This window comes from Tripterygium wilfordii, chromosome 18 (genome assembly GCF_013401445.1).
Source record: "Tripterygium wilfordii isolate XIE 37 chromosome 18, ASM1340144v1, whole genome shotgun sequence".
Taxonomy (NCBI): domain Eukaryota; kingdom Viridiplantae; phylum Streptophyta; class Magnoliopsida; order Celastrales; family Celastraceae; genus Tripterygium; species Tripterygium wilfordii.
Genome location: NC_052249.1, coordinates 12065770 through 12081584, shown reverse-complemented (window position 1 = coordinate 12081584; position 15815 = coordinate 12065770). Strand labels below are relative to the sequence as shown.

Here is a 15815-nt window from a genome sequence, read left to right as displayed (position 1 = left end):
GATCAAGCCATACCGAGGCAACTGCTATCTCAGACCATTGTCAGACTTAGCCTCAATAAGACAAATACGACCTCTGACCCAAGCACGCCAAGTCAGTTGACATGCAACATTGAGCCGCCTGATCTTTGTACGATCTCATCCTTGACCAACCAAAACAAGCCACACGTTTTGACACCCGACACCACCTTCCCAAGACTATTCGTATTATGTACTCCATGTCAATCTTGGTCGGCAAGTAACCCCACTTTAAAAGACCCTTTCCTCCTCAAGAGCGAGGGGGCAATCTTGGAGACTCAGACCCGTAGCTCTCTCACTTCCTTCAACCTTCAGCTCATGCACAACTCCTTGCATCTTGCATCCACCATTTTCATACCAGCATTCACACTTTACGATTCTTATATCTTTGCTTTGACCAACCTGATTTCAATTAACTGGTTTGAGCGTCGGAGGTTCTTTGACAGGTACCCCACCGGTGCCCAAGTTCTTCGATCTTAACATTGCTTTGTTTGTCAGGATCCCGCTGTAGGACGCCTCCATATAAATTACGTTGACTATTCAACCATTGTCTACAAAAACCCGTGCTGGAAGCCGAAAACGGTGAGGAGCTCATCCATGTCCAGACCGGTGTTTCTCTTGCCCTCGCCAATCATTCTGCGGAGTTCCCTGGCACACTCTATATCTCTACTAAGTAAGTATTCCTTCTTCCTCTATCTTTTGTACGAACGCGACGCGAGGACGATAATTCCTCTGCTTGGCTTGGCTTAATTGAAGTTTACTGTTTATATTTTTTGCGTTTTAATTTAAGGAACACCGTAATGGCGTTTGCAGGCAAGTGATGTGGACAGGGCGAAAGGCTATGCCGTTGATTTCTCATCTCTTTCTTTGCATGCGATATCAAGAGATCCAGAGGCTTACTCTTCGCCTTGTATATATTCTCAGGTATTTACTGTGCTTATGCCTGTCATATCATGTCCAGATATAGAGGTCTTTAGAAATTTCAAGTCGTAGATTCATCTGGTTTGTTTTTATCTGGTTTGTTTTTATTGAGATTGATTTTTCAATTGAATGTTTACTAGGCTGACAACTCCTATCTGTTACTAGATTGTATTGCCTTTCGGAATTAGGAAACAATTCTATTTAGGACGCCTCACTGGAAGTACATGGAAGAGGAAGATCTTACGTTGTGATTTCGAAATTTGATTGTTGGCCTTCTTGGGATTCGCTGGACTTTAAACGTGCCATGGAATTATGACTTTGAAGGTTCGAATGATAGGAATCTATATTACCGAGTAGTTTGTTTTTGGTCATGAAACTATAACCTGACCATCTTATAACTTGGGAAGCATTTCGCTCTTGAACTTTTGAAACTTTAGCATTAGTTTATTTGTTTTCTCATGAGGAGGCAAACCATTGTAGAGATTCGAGTTATCTTGAGACCACATATTTGGGGTACGTGTACTGATCTACATCTAAGTAGCCAAGGGAGCTGATTTGATACTTCCCAATAAAATTAAAATTTTGTGATTTATATGAAAGCTCTAAAACAGAAAAATGGTAATCAAAGTCCATTAGGAGAGATTATGGACATTAGTTGAAGATCCCAGAGTTGTGATTCTCATTTCAGTTAAAGAACCACAATATTTATTCTCTTGTTGACTCTTGAATTGCAATAATACTTTGGATATTCCGCTTCTGGCTGCCTTTATGCGTGCAAGGTTTTAATTTTTATTTCCATTTTTGAGATTTCATAAAACCATCATCTTCCATTTTGTCAAGTCGGCATGGGCTGTTAATTGGCTTACCAAAAAAAATCGGTAGTTAATTGTTTCAACATCCATTCTTTGTTGCAAGTCTATAAGGTGGTTTTATTTTATGTTTTCTTATGAAGTGACATAATTTCATATCTTACAACTAATTTATAAATGTGTCTAACTTATACTCTCTGAGGCAGTTAGAGTTAGGCCCCTCATGGCCTGTTGGTTTCAATGGGTTCAGGATTCAGCGCAGCACACTCACAGAATACCTGGAACAAAGTATCCACTGCCACAGAGAAAATCAAATCAACAATGACCAACCCAACAAACAAGAAGCAACATGCCACTAATAATTAACCACAAGAATGTGGAAGAATAAGGGAGAAATTACATTGGCTTGGGTCTGAAGGAATGAACCTCATCTCTGTGATCTTTGTTAAGTCAAAAATTTGATCACATTCTGCATCAGAGCCCTCAGACTCATCTTCATCGGCTTCAGTCTCAATCTTCAACAAGATTAATTAGAACCATGTACCATTAGAGAAGGAGTTGTAATCTAAGAATTGTAAAAACCGGGTCGTGATTTCTTGTATTAAGATAATTTAGTCCTCACTTGTGTTCTGCGTATTGTATTACTATGTCAGTTCATTAACTGAAATCTCTTTCCTTTTCGATTGATTTCTTTTTCAGAAGAAGATGGAGAACAACATAATTGGGTTTTTAGTGCTGATCAGATAGAAAATGAGGATGCAGGTAACTGTGACTAAAAATAGTACATGATGAGATATCATATTTGGTTTGATGCCTTGTAACAAGTGATCCTTCTAATTAACACATTGGTTGCTCCAGAGGTGGATTCTGAGTGGAATTTCTCCCACAATCCAACAAATACTATTGGCCATTCAAATGGGGGTCGTGATTTAGCCCAATCAATACTTGAGGTAGGCCTGAATATAGATTTCCAGTTAATTGGTTGTTGGTAATGATGTATTTTACTTCCATAATATGAGCTAGATATGTCTTGCTATGTCTCTCCACATATTATGTGGGGGTAAGGTTTGCGTGCATATTGCTTGTCCTTGACTGTGCCCATTGCAGCAGCCTTGTGCACGGGAGTTATTTACCTTTTTAGAGTATTTTGATTAGTGTGACAATAGTTTTCAGGACTTGATTTTTTATTTTCTTTGGCTTGTTAGGTATATCAAAAGATGGTGCTGGGAATAATAAATAAATACCATAATTATTAATGTGGAGTGCCTTCAATACGAGCAATTTCCATATTTGACACCGGGCCTAGGGAGAGGAAAAAAGAAAGGCATTTTTGTTACCAGTTGTTTAGGATGTTGCTGATGATCTTACTGCATTTTTCATTTCATTGACTGTGCATGAGAGAGGGAGAATTGTATTTTTGTCACTCGTTAGCCTATTGGTTACACAGTGAATACCTCTTGGCAATGTGTAATGTTCTGCTGCTTTTGCTTGGTCATGACTTGTATAGTTCCTTTCACTCCTCCAAAGTATGGTAATGATATTTTTTTCCAATAAATACAGCTTTGAGGATGCAGAAGAGATGGAACATGAGAGTCACAGGGGCATCAATGAGCACTTTCCTTGAACGTAATCCGTAGTCGAGGAAGCAAGCCTGCTTTCGTGTCCCGGGCTTGGAACCTCCGTCATGTAAATTTTTGTAGCTCTTTCAATATTCATGGGCAAAAGAGTGGGAATATATGTTGCTCTTTGGATTTAACTTGGTCTTTGTTGTGATGCCAAAAAACTCTGCGCTCGGCCAACTTGTATCTTGTGTTGGTGTGCAAAGCTGTTCATCAACTGCCTGGCACTACTATGTGAATCCATAAAATTTGAAGCCCTTTGGAGTCTATTATTTCGTTTATGTTAAATTTGCTGAATATATCGCCGATAAGCTTGAAAACTTTGGTAGTCATATGCTTAAGCTTTTCAGTAGGGTATTTTCTCTCCTTTTTTTATTATAACCAGTAGAATATATCAAGTAGAAAGGGAAACATGTACATAATCTTTTGCAAGAGCACGACCAATACATGGAGGATACTCCTCCAGTCAAACACTAGAAGGGCCCAGCTCTCTAGTATTTCTGGCAAGTAAATGAGCAACAAAATTACAATCTCTTTTAACATGAAAGAAATTAACAAAACCCATGAGATTAACCATATGGCAAATAGCATCAATAAGATGACCAAAGCTTGATAGCTTGTATGGTTGTATTCGTCGGAGTTTATTGCAGCGACAAAAACAACATAATCTGATTCCACCACCAACTCTCTAAAGCCCGCCTCCATACTTGGTTGCAAATCCCTCAAAACTGTCAAGACCTCAGTAAGAATAGGCTCAACACACCCTGCAATCACTTAAGAAGGGTATTTTCTCGTGCAAGCTTTTGATATAAATTTTAACTACCACAATGCAATATGACAATACTTGGGCTTCTAGTGAATTTATTTAGGAATCAACGACATTCAATAGTGGGGTCTATTTATGGGCTTCACTCGCCCAAAAAATTAGATGGGCTCTGAGCTTTGTAATAGAGGCCCAAAGACAAGTAGCCTTTGGGTCTTTCGGTTGGCTTTCTTAACCCATTGGCCTTATAAGCTCTAGGGTTATGATGCCATATAAATGCGAAAGCAAGAGATTAGGGTTTACATGGAGAAGGAAACCTAGCTGTGTCTCTTTGGAAGGTAAACGGACAGAGGCCGCTCCCATTTCAAGGTTTGTTGATTAGAATCTAGATAAGTGCGTAAGGTTGTATTCGAGAATCTCGATGTGTATGTTAAGGATTTGATCATATTTTGTGTTCTGGTAAGCAGAATAGAAGAAAATGGCTTACGCAGCGATGAAGCCTACCAAGCCTGGATTGGAGGAATCCCAGGAGCAAATTCATAAGATCAGGATTACGCTCTCTTCTAAGAACGTCAAAAATCTCGAAAAAGGTATTGCACTTACTTTTCGTTGTTTTTTTAATGATTTCTGGTCGCAAGTGTGTTTAGTTCGCAATAATGTTTCAGTGTTTCACTTTGATCTTATTCAATGGCGTTGTCTTTTTATGGCTAATTTTTAGATGATATTTGTTTGATTTTGCTTCAGTGTGTGCGGATTTGGTTCGTGGTGCCAAGGACAAGCGGCTGAGGGTTAAGGGACCAGTAAGGATGCCCACTAAAGTTCTTCACATCACCACCAGAAAGTCTCCTTGTGGTGAAGGTAATTCAATGTCCCAGAAGGAATTTGTTTCTTGCCATAAGTTAATAGAATCTTTGAATACTTTTTGTTATTAAATAACTTATTATTTTAAAATTCTGGCATCTTTTGTGTGCATTGCACGTGTTGAAGGAGCTTAAATTTGCTGGTGCTTCTTGTATGAAGTTGGCATATATTTAATGTGTTCAACGAATTTTCCCCCTTTTTCTGGGAAGTAAAGAATTTTATAGGGAAGTAAAAAGTTTTTATAAGCACACGGGGAAGTATGAAGAAACCATCCTCATCTGTGTCTTGAGCTCTGAATGTGATGCATATTATTCTTTAAGATTCCATAATTAGATGATGCAGTTTTTTATGGATTCATTTTTTTCAGGAAATCCACTTCAGGGCAAAAACATATATATAAGTTCTGGTCAAATGTGAACAGAAAATTTACGTGTAACTTTTGAAAGTGGAAAACATGGAACACCTAAATGCCTAAATGACATTATTTATTATCAGATACATATGATGCATTGTTGTGCAGAATATATGTGCTGTAATTCCTTGGTATCTTGAAACATATAGAATCATTGCTCAGAGATTAATGAACTAGTTACCTACTACTAGTAAACTAACACATTTTTTAGAAGGTAGGGAAACTATATTGATCAGTTGGTTTTTTTCTATGTATGTGATGTTAATGGTAAAGGAACTGATACTTCTTCTGGTTTATATTTTGTGGACAATTAGCCGTTTCTGGGAATATCGATCTCGTAGTCATCTTCCCATCTTGCTTTTCAAACATTTTATACCTGGATTAATTGTTCCTTATGTTACAGTGTTCCTTGTTTTATTGCCTAATCTCCTGAATTCATTTCAGTTTCTCTTTTTTTGTAATTACGTTTGATAGTAAAATGGAATCTATTTGTTAGGGGTTTAACAAGTGCGTAGGATGCAGTATTTTGCTTGTTGAAATTTCTTATCTAGTCTGTACTGTCATGTAGTTTAGCTTCTTTTTTTTCCCTCCTTATTAATTCATTTAATCATTTGATTATGAGGAATAGAGTTTACAAGTTTCTCTGGGAAGATAATTTGGAACTGATACAGCAATAGTAGAATCCTTCCTCATGTACGTCTGTCTTATGTACTTCATGTGTTAGCTAAAAGCTCATTTGGTCTATAGAATTGTTGAAGAATTGTATATTGTATTTTCTTTGACTTGCATTTTCTGTTATGTGATGTATGATTGATGAAGTGAGATTTGATGTTGTCTATGGATGCTTCATATCATTAACATGTTCTCCCCTCTACTTCATTCTTAAATGTCATGCTCTACTATTCTTTTCTTTAAACATGTTATTTCATTTTGTGCTGTTGTTTTTGTATTTACTTATTCCACCATTTTTCACTTTTTGGTTTTATCAATTGTTGTCTGTTCTAGAACTGGATTATGCATGTTTTGTAGCTATTATTAAACACTTTGTTATCGTTTGTATATGCAGGGACCAACACATGGGATCGCTTTGAACTTCGCGTCCACAAGCGAGTGATTGACCTGTTCAGCTCACCAGATGTCGTCAAGCAGATCACTTCTATTACCATTGAACCTGGTGTGGAAGTTGAAGTCACCATTGCAGATTCTTAAATGTCACCCCATTTTGAATTCTGGCTCAGAAATTTTGGCTTAGAACATGTGTTTTCTAGCCATCAGGCTTTGAAAGGTAATTGTAGGGGACTTTATTGTTGGAAAGGGAGTTTATTGTAGGTTAATTGTCTTTCTTGAAATGAGGTTTGAACATTTTACTGTTATACTTCGTCTTAAATAATTGTAAGAGATGATATATGTTTTGTTTAAGAAAAAGTTGCGACGATGCCACTCCGAAGTTGAAATGATTTTTGGGCTTTAAAGCTGTAATACGCGGTTCAGAAGAGGAGAAATTCTTGGAGTTTTGTTTAAGTTTTAACACGGATAAAGACCTGTAAACAGAGGTAGCTAGGAAGATGTAAAGAGATATTTTATCCTTACAAATTCCAATCACATAATTTTCCAACTTAAATTTTACCTGCAAACAGAGCTACTATGTTTTTCTCCATTAACTCATTGGTTATGACTTCTTTCGGTTCTTCATTGTTCCCAACCAACAGTACGTGCGGTCAATGCTGATATTTTGTGAACCATAGCTTCGCCTTGTCCTACTTTTAGGGCAAGCAGTTTGGTCTAGAGCTTGAAGAAATTGACGAAGAAAAGTAGAAAACATGTTTGGTGGTTGAGAAAAAAAGAGAGAGTGAACAAAATTAATATCCTGGAAACTCGTTGTAACTCATGTAAGCAATGTTTAACGGAGAAAAATAACTCGCAAATCTCTGTCCACGTTGTAAGCCATGTATTAATAATTTCATATAACTCATAGATGCACAAATAAAGCAAGTAAAAAAAAGGAAAAGGGAAAATTGAAAAGATGGATTGCCTCTTTTAGGACTTTGCGCGAGAGATAAAATCGAAAACCAGTCACTACGAAGCTTTCTTGGGAGGAGACATGTTACTGATGAGAGAAACTGTGATGCTGATCGTAAATATCTGCACCAGCAATCCTGTGAAATAAAGATGGAGAAGTAACGGAGCCCTGAATATGATCCTATGAGGACCATGGGTTTTACAGTATAGAGATTAAGGATCATAGATGCAAAACTCACCAACCAAAATACGAGCAATCTCATTAACTTCAAATTTCTTTGCTTTCCATTCAAATGGGTTCTGGATTACCTATGTCAAACATTCACACAAGCAACAATCAGGAGACCACAACAGTATTAACGAGTCAATACGAAAATAAAATGTTAATATGCAGTGCTTGTACATGTGACATAATCCTGTATCTAGTCTGGAGCATCCATTATCATACATCCACAGCCTCATATTGATAGTATGCTCCACCTTAAACAGACAATGAAAATCTAGTAAGTTAAAAATCTTATTACATAAGATTGACTTGTTATAAAGTTTCTCACCGCCAATGTTGGACTGCTCCTGAGGACAAAGAAGACCGAAAGTAATACTGCAGTAGACGATGCAATAATGAAAATCCTCAATAAAGTTGCTCGACTGTGCCTTCTACCTTGTAAGCATTAAAAGATTTACAATTACACATGACGCAGAGGTAAAGGTAATAAATAAATAAATTTATATAAAAGAGCACTGGATATGTTAGCTACCTATTTCTCCAATTAGCAAAGAGATAAAACCAACAATAGAGGAAATAACAACTCTATTGGGACCATCTTCTTTTGATGATGAAAAAGCAGCAAATAGTAATCCTATCAATTGAACGAGAGCTTGCAATAAAATTAAAACAAATTAAAGGAAATACATTTTTTTGGTTAATCCCAATCAACTTTTTAAGTATGTGATACCTTAAAAAGAAGCACATAGACAATTATGATCCAAAAGAAATAATAATTAGCTATTAGCAATCAGAGTTAACAAATACTATTACAGTTAAATGGTTGAAATGAAACTAATATGTAGACAGGTTGATTAATAATTTGCCCATGATTTAAACATGCCACTTAGATTGAAATGAATCTAAGTAGTCTCCCATGAAAGCAACAAATCGGAGACCAGCTCAACTTGTCAGTTCAATTATTGATCTATGGAACTGAGTGGCCACTAGCCAGATCCAATATGATTAAATGGGTTCAAGCTCTCTTTCCAATACACAAGGAATTCCTTTCATTTAGATAAAATGAACACTTTTATATTCTTAGATTGACCAAGCAGTTGAAACTTATTGAATCAAGGAAATGCTTTTCCTCTCAATGACCCTGTTGCAATGTATTGCACACACACTGGAGATTGACCCTACTGTTCAAATGTATTTCACAAAAGAATCAACCACATCGAGACATCGAATTAAGGTGAGAAAGTGAGTATCATAACAGATACTTGCACATCAACATAATCAGAGAGAACCGTACCTGGATTAAGATCAGTGAATAGAGACGAGACTTTCCCTTGGCTACTTTTGTATACCCTACAATTCGGTAATTCACAGTCAAAATGTGAATGGCCCAAAAACAATTTAGAAGTGAAGAGACAACAAGACCCTAAAGCAATCGATGGAGAAATTAAAATCCAAAAATATTATCTCTCAAATAAGAAACCATCAAAGAAATATGAGGAGAAAGGAAAGAAATTGAGGTGGATTTGTTCTGTTTTCTTCCTCAGATGATTTTAATAACCAGAAGAACACAGGGAAATGAGAAAATAACAAAGAAAGCTTACTAGAATCAACAACCATGCGATAGGAGAAATCAGAGCCATCAGTTCCAGAAGGCCTCCCCAATTTCCTTTGCTGCATCTTTATCTTCCTCCGCTATGACTTTATTTTCCAAAACTACAATAACCCTTTCAACTAACAACTTGGTTTCTACTTATGACCTTAAAATAAGATAAGAATATGTTTTCAGTTCACTGCATGTCATAGGCTATTGCCAACCAATTATTCAAGTGTAGAGGTATATAGAAGATTACTATCACGTACTTATTTACAAGATGCAATCAATTATTAACCAAATTTTATTAAGGCGAAGAGTGCTCGTGCTGAGGCCTGAGAGGCTCTGACTCTCAAGCATCCACAAATTTTATCTACATGTTACAGCCCCAGCTCCTAGTGAAGCGAACTCGTTCTGCTGTCTGCAAAAACTAACCCACCTATCTTCCTTTAAACCCTACCACAACTACACATAATCACAGGGCGTTAAAACAAAACAATCTTAATCTCTGAAACCACAACATCCCGAATTTTATGTGGATGAAAAATGATTTCATCAGGCCAAATTACAAAAAAGATAGAGAAAAATAAAATTGAGACGAATTACCTGTCACCAACCCAGTGGGTTGATAGGCAGGTTTGACTCGGGTCTCACCTGATAGGCTTGGGCCTAGTGTAGTGAGATGGATTGGTTTTTGGGGTCATGCCTAATTGGGCCCATGAAGAGGAAGTACAAAAACAATGTAGAGAAACTACCCAGGGATTATCGAAGAACAAGAAAAAATTGGTTCTCTTGGAGACAACCGATCTCAAATCCGGCAAAAGGAGACCGCCGATCTCGAATCCGGCAACTATACGACTTAGTTGTATAACAAATGGTATCAGAGGCAAGACGATTCTCGCATCGATCTATGGCGTATTTAGCTTTTCCTTCTCTATTTCCAGATCGCTATAGTTGTTTGAGTTCTAATTCAACACCTCAAGTTCAGTTGGTGCTCCCTAAATTCAATGGACAAAATCCAATGACCTAGATTTGCACTGCGGAGATACTCTTTGAAGAACACAGAGTGCCTTCAAGTGAAAGACCGTTTATTGCACGACGATTCTGCGAGGGTGAAGCCTTAGAATGGTTCAAGGTGCTGGAGAAGAACCATTGTCACCGTGTCTTGAATGACTGGGCACTCTTCAAAGAAGCCACATCTCGTTGTTTTGGGTACAAGCCAATCTTTGCATCTAGTATTGAAGATGATGGGTTAATGGTTGAAGGATCGGTGGTACCGAATGAAGATGAAAGGTTAGTAGTGGAAGAACCGGTGCTACCAAATGAAGATAAAGGGTTAACGAACTTCGGAGTTGGCAACCCAGCCACCGTGGTCGATGTTGAGCTACCGGTTGCGGTCGAGAGCATCATCGCTGATGCAGTAACAGATTGTCCAGTGCAGGGCAAGAGGCGGCAGGTAATAGATATTCTTGTTTTAAATTTGTGTTCGGGTGTGAAGTCTAGACGACAAGGGAATGATATGGAGTTGCTTGATGGGCTACTGAATTTTAAAACAAAACCTGGATTATTTATTGGTGCACACAAGTTGTTTGAGGAAATGGTCCGAAGAAAAATGAGTTCTTGGATCTTTGTGGTAGATGCCTTTGCAAGTAGGGGATGTTATGTAGAACCAATTCCATTGAAGCTTGTGAATGGAGGGGTTTATGACCCTGGTGGTTATGAGATGAATAATTCGTTAGTTGGAATGTCGAATAAGATTGACAAAAAGAAACTGTTGATAGATGTTGATGGAATGGAAAGATTGGTCATACTTTTGGGTTCACAAGGGGGAATTTGTAATGCATGTAAGGTGTTCGATCATTTGCTTCCAACAAGAGTCGGTCGAGAGAGGGATGTTAAACGGAATTACTCGAATGGGGTGCTAAAGAAAGGAGTACTTGTAGATGGTGTAAATATCGTGCAAGAGGAAAAATATTGTGTGGAAGGTGCTGAAGGTTTGAAAGAGGAGACTGAATTGGTGAAAGGTGAAGTGGATTTCATGAATTTAGAAACTCATTCAATGAAGCATGGAGTGATTAAGGTGAAACAATCTGATTTGTATATGCTTGAGAAAAAATCAAATATTCCAAGGGGTGGCACAACTTCGATATCTACAAATGAGAATGGACTGCTTGTAGGTGTTGGAGATTTGGTTGTAAATTTTGAAAGTCTTGGGTTTCATAATGACCATCCTGTTCTTGATACGCCTATGAACTTAAGTGCAATAGAAACTCAAATGGAGGCTGCAGACGAAGGAGAAGGACGAAGGAGAAGGCTCAGACAGTTCTCAAACACCACGAGATGAACTAGTGTTCATTGCTAATTTTCCATTTGATCCTGGCGGCTGCAACAATTTCACTTTCTGGGATTTCACACCTTGTGGACAAGGTGTTTTTGAGGGAGGAGGAATTGTCACCAACCCAGTGGGTTGATAGGCAGGTTTGACTCGGGTCTCACCTGATAGGCTTGGGCCTAGTGTAGTGAGATGGATTGGTTTTTGGGGTCATGCCTAATTGGGCCCATGAAGAGGAAGTACAAAAACAATGTAGAGAAACTACCCAGGGATTATCGAAGAACAAGAAAAAATTGGTTCTGTTGGAGACAGCCGATCTCGAATCCGACAAAAGGAGACCGCCGATCTCGAATCCGGCAACTATACGACTTAGTTGTATAACATTACCTCGGCGAAAACTGCAGCTGAGCTGAGAAACACAGAAAGGAGGAGGACGAGTAGGATGCGGAATCGGGAAATTGGAGAAAACGAGAAACAAAATGACGGCCGACGGGGAACAAGTCCGGCAACGGAAAATATATTTGGACTTAGTTGTTCTTCAATTGGGCTGGGTTGGTTTAGTTATCATCAGCCCACTCTATGGTTGTTATTGTCACTCTGAGGTGCCACCCAAATGCACGAAGCCACGAATGATACGACAGGACAGGTAGCCAGGTAGGGTGGAAAAACTTTGGGCCCATTTTTACTTCTAATTTTAGCCTTTTAGGCTTGGCTGAACCGGAAGTAGCATACGTGAAAAAGCAGCCCATGCTCAAAAGCCTACAACGGTTGTCTATAATCTGTACTCTGTAAAGCTTTTTGTATTCATTCAGCCTAACCCAAAATTGTAAATTAGGCTTGGCCATTGGATAATATCATTGGACCTGCTGGATCAAAGCAAAAAATGTTGGTTACTAGTCCTTCTTTTTTTGATGGCACATACACTAGCACACATACAACAAACAATTCCAGAGTGTTCGAACCTGTACCGTAAACATAAATACACGAATGATTTGTCAACTGAGATGAGCACCGACGTGTTACTAGTCCTACTACTAATTCAATAAGGCAATTCTCATATTTGAATAAAAAGCTTATAAATTTTAATGTATTCCCTACAAAGTTGGTAATTGAATTAGACAAGTCTCGTTAGTGTGCCCTACAAACTAGAAATCACGTTCATGAATCATGAAGGAAAGGGATTGTTGCTTCCAGTGTATAAGCTGGCGGCCGGTTTATTCAATAACCTGACATTTGACATTCTGATATTGGCTGGTAACTTGTACCTTACAACTCACAACCGGTCACAACCGTATAGACGTACAGTACAACTGTTTTAACTTACAATCTCAGATCATTTAAAAAAAAAAAAAAACAGTTTTTGGTCTTATAGAACAGTTCATATATAATCTCAAGAACTAGTGCTAAGCAACGTTGAAATTCAATTTGAAGCAACCTCCTCACATGGGTCTTGCTTAATTTAGCCCATGTTTCGGACCATCAATTTATTTATAATGGGAATACATGTTTTCCTCCTATAAGTTATCACCGACAAAGTCAAAAGCATAATGCCGGCTCATTGCACTCTGTATTAAAATTATCTAAGCTTAATGGTGGGCAATACATACATCATAGTATATAAGTATATGCGTTATCAAGTAAAGAAAAGCACACTTATATATCAACTCGAGCAGCAAAACAAAGAAAACGAAAGTAAGCCACAAAAATGGCATCAAAGATCAAAGTTTTGCTTATCTTTTTCATGTCAGTCTATTCAATCTTCTCAACTGAAGCATCAAATGGAAGCAGAAGCAAAAGCAAAATCACCTGGTGGTGCAACAAGACTCCGCATCCTGAACCATGTAAGCACTTCATCAGAAGAAGCCACAAAAATTTTAGAATCAAACACTTGTCTGAATTCCCAAACATGATGATTCGAGCAGCGATGGATCGAACAATTGCTGCACAAAACCACGTCACGCGGTGCAAGCCCGATATCCAAACCCAACACCAGAGAGCTGTATGGAGTGATTGCTTGAAACTATATGGTAACACGATCCTTCAATTAAATAGCACAATTCAAGGCTTGAGAAGAACCCACACAAGTTGTACGGATTTTGATGCATAGACATGGCTCAGCACTGCCCTCACTAACATTAAAACGTGTCAAATAGGGTTTCTTGAACTTAATGTCTCCGATTTCACTAGACCTATGATGTTCAGTAATTTATCAAAGCTAATTAGCAACAGCCTGGCCATCATATCCTAGTTGTGCAACTGCACCATCATATCCTAGTTGGTTGTCAGGGCAGGAGAGGAAGCTATTGCAATCGACCACTCAAGCCTCAAAAGCAAATCTGGTGGTGACGAAGGATGGTTCGGGGCATTTTAGGACGATTCAGGCGGCTATTGATGCCGCCGCTAGGAGGAGAGGAAGTGGGAGGTTCATTATATATGTGAAGAGAGGTGTTTATGGAGAGAATATTGAAGTTGGGATCAATAATAACAATATTGTGCTAGTCGGTGATGGCATGAAGGATACCATCATCACTAGCAGCAGAAGTGTTGGGCGAGGTTACACAACTTATAGTTCGGCAACTGCTGGTAAGAACTGATTTAATTCTGATCAAATACAGTTTTCTAATTTCTAGAGTTTAATTTGGACAATATAGTTTCCTTTGAATAGTAATTTGCAAGTCCTTTTTTTGTCCCCAAAAATGCTAGGGATCTCCGTGTTTTTTGTCTCAACTATCTCAAATATTAAAACGGACGCACACGACTCATGTGAAAACATGAGTCCCACATGATCCATGTGAAATCATATGCATCCATATAAGCATTTAAGATAGTTGAAACAAAAAACATTGGGATCCAACAGTTTCTTTTCCATGTTCATGACAAGTAACAAACAGCACTAATTAATTTTTCCTAACCTATGATTTGAAGGCATAGATGGACTCCACTTCGTGGCTCGTGACATAACATTCAGCAACATCGCAGGCCCTCTAAAGGGCCAAGTAGTGGCACTCCGATCAGCCTCAGACTTCTCAATCTTCTATCGCTGCTCCTTCGTAGGCTACCAAGACACGCTCATGGTCCACGCACAACGTCAATTCTACAAATGGCGCAACATCTACAGCACCATAGACTTCATATTTGGCGATGTTGCTGTTGTTTTCCAAAACTGTGCAATATACGTTAGAAGACCCTTAAAGGGCCAAGCCAATGTGATCACTGCACAAGGCCGCAATGACCCTTATCAAAACACTGGAATTTCGGTCCATAATTCACGAGTCTCAGCCCCACCTGACCTAAAACCTGTCCTTCGTGGGTTCAAGACCTATTTGGGGAGACCTTGGATGCAATACTCAAGAGTGGTGTTCATGAAGACTTACATTGATAAGTTGGTTAGTCCTGTTGGTTGGTCAAAATGAGGCAATACTAACTTTGCTCTTGACACACTGTATTATGGAGAATACCAGAATTTTGGACCTGGTTCTTATACTCAATGGAGGGCCCGGTGGGGTGGATTCCACATTATTAATAATGCCATTGAAGCATGCATCCAAGTTTACGATTGATAGACTTATTGCTGGCCGAACATGGTTGCCGGCCACCGGAGTGCCTTTCATTCTTGGTATCTAATTGTGATTATTTATTTGTTGTGAAGGTATATCATTCGTTAATTATTTGATTTCATTAAAGTTTGATTGAGTGATTGATTGCTTCAACATTTTTAATTGTACATTTTGAAATTCAACAACATTGTTACACAATTTTTAGCATAAAGAGAGTAAATATCTTCATTTTCGATCAGCACATATTTGCACATGGAGTGGCCATAGTCCCAATGATGAGGCCACAGTAAGCATATGCTTATGCTACATAATAAAGTGAAAGTTATTGGTCCAGCACCAACGCTGTTATGTTGGGCCAGGCTGTTCTAGGTATTGGGCCATTGGCTTCAATTAGAGGGAGAGCGAGTTGGGCGGTATATGACGTGATAAGTAGTAAGTAGAGTACTAACTACTAAGCATGCTTTGGGCCTTTAAGAGTGGGATTGTGGAAGTAATGATTGGGCTAGTTCAACACTGGTAAATTAGGTAGGTTCATGAATCATGATTCATGAGACCCGCTAGATAAAGGCAAGCAATTTGTATTTCTAATAACTGCCTAGTCTTGATAACTTCAATGTTAAATTGTATTGGAATATTTATTTTAGCTGTAAAACAGTTTTAGACAAACCCATTTTAACAAGCAAAGGCCAA

The 15815-nt window shown here is 38.4% G+C and overlaps 1 protein-coding gene, 2 long non-coding RNA genes and 1 pseudogene across 8 annotated transcripts; 3 read left to right on the top strand and 1 right to left on the bottom strand.

Annotated features, from left to right (window-relative positions):
- The first annotated feature begins 570 nt into the window (after positions 1–570).
- On the top strand, positions 571–3652 carry LOC119984589. 3 transcript variants are annotated; one of them, XR_005464939.1, is made up of 5 exons: positions 571–688; positions 829–939; positions 2445–2507; positions 2604–2695; positions 3306–3652. It is a non-coding gene; the product is annotated as an uncharacterized LOC119984589 (long non-coding RNA). The 3 variants fall into 3 exon arrangements; XR_005464937.1 differs by having other exon boundaries at positions 1996–2507; XR_005464938.1 differs by having other exon boundaries at positions 806–939; positions 1996–2507.
- A 714-nt stretch (positions 3653–4366) lies between these two features.
- Positions 4367–6857, top strand: LOC119983755 (40S ribosomal protein S20-2). The gene is made up of 4 exons (XM_038827482.1): positions 4367–4496; positions 4595–4717; positions 4872–4985; positions 6467–6857. The coding sequence occupies exons 2-4, from the start codon at positions 4606–4608 to the stop codon at positions 6607–6609; spliced, it is 369 nt and encodes a 122-aa protein (XP_038683410.1). The 5' UTR covers positions 4367–4496; positions 4595–4605; the 3' UTR covers positions 6610–6857.
- Positions 6858–7250: 393 nt separating this feature from the next.
- LOC119984828 lies at positions 7251–12471 on the bottom strand. Of its 4 annotated transcripts, none has more exons than XR_005464990.1 (7): positions 11956–12471; positions 9247–9842; positions 8940–8995; positions 7974–8080; positions 7823–7899; positions 7659–7728; positions 7251–7556 (listed from the first exon to the last, which is right to left on the bottom strand). It is a non-coding gene; the product is annotated as an uncharacterized LOC119984828 (long non-coding RNA). The 4 variants fall into 4 exon arrangements; XR_005464989.1 differs by lacking the exon at positions 7823–7899 and having other exon boundaries at positions 9247–9402; positions 9506–9842; XR_005464988.1 differs by lacking the exon at positions 7823–7899.
- An 802-nt stretch (positions 12472–13273) lies between these two features.
- LOC119983310 lies at positions 13274–15192 on the top strand (annotated as a pseudogene).
- The last annotated feature ends 623 nt before the right edge of the window (positions 15193–15815 follow it).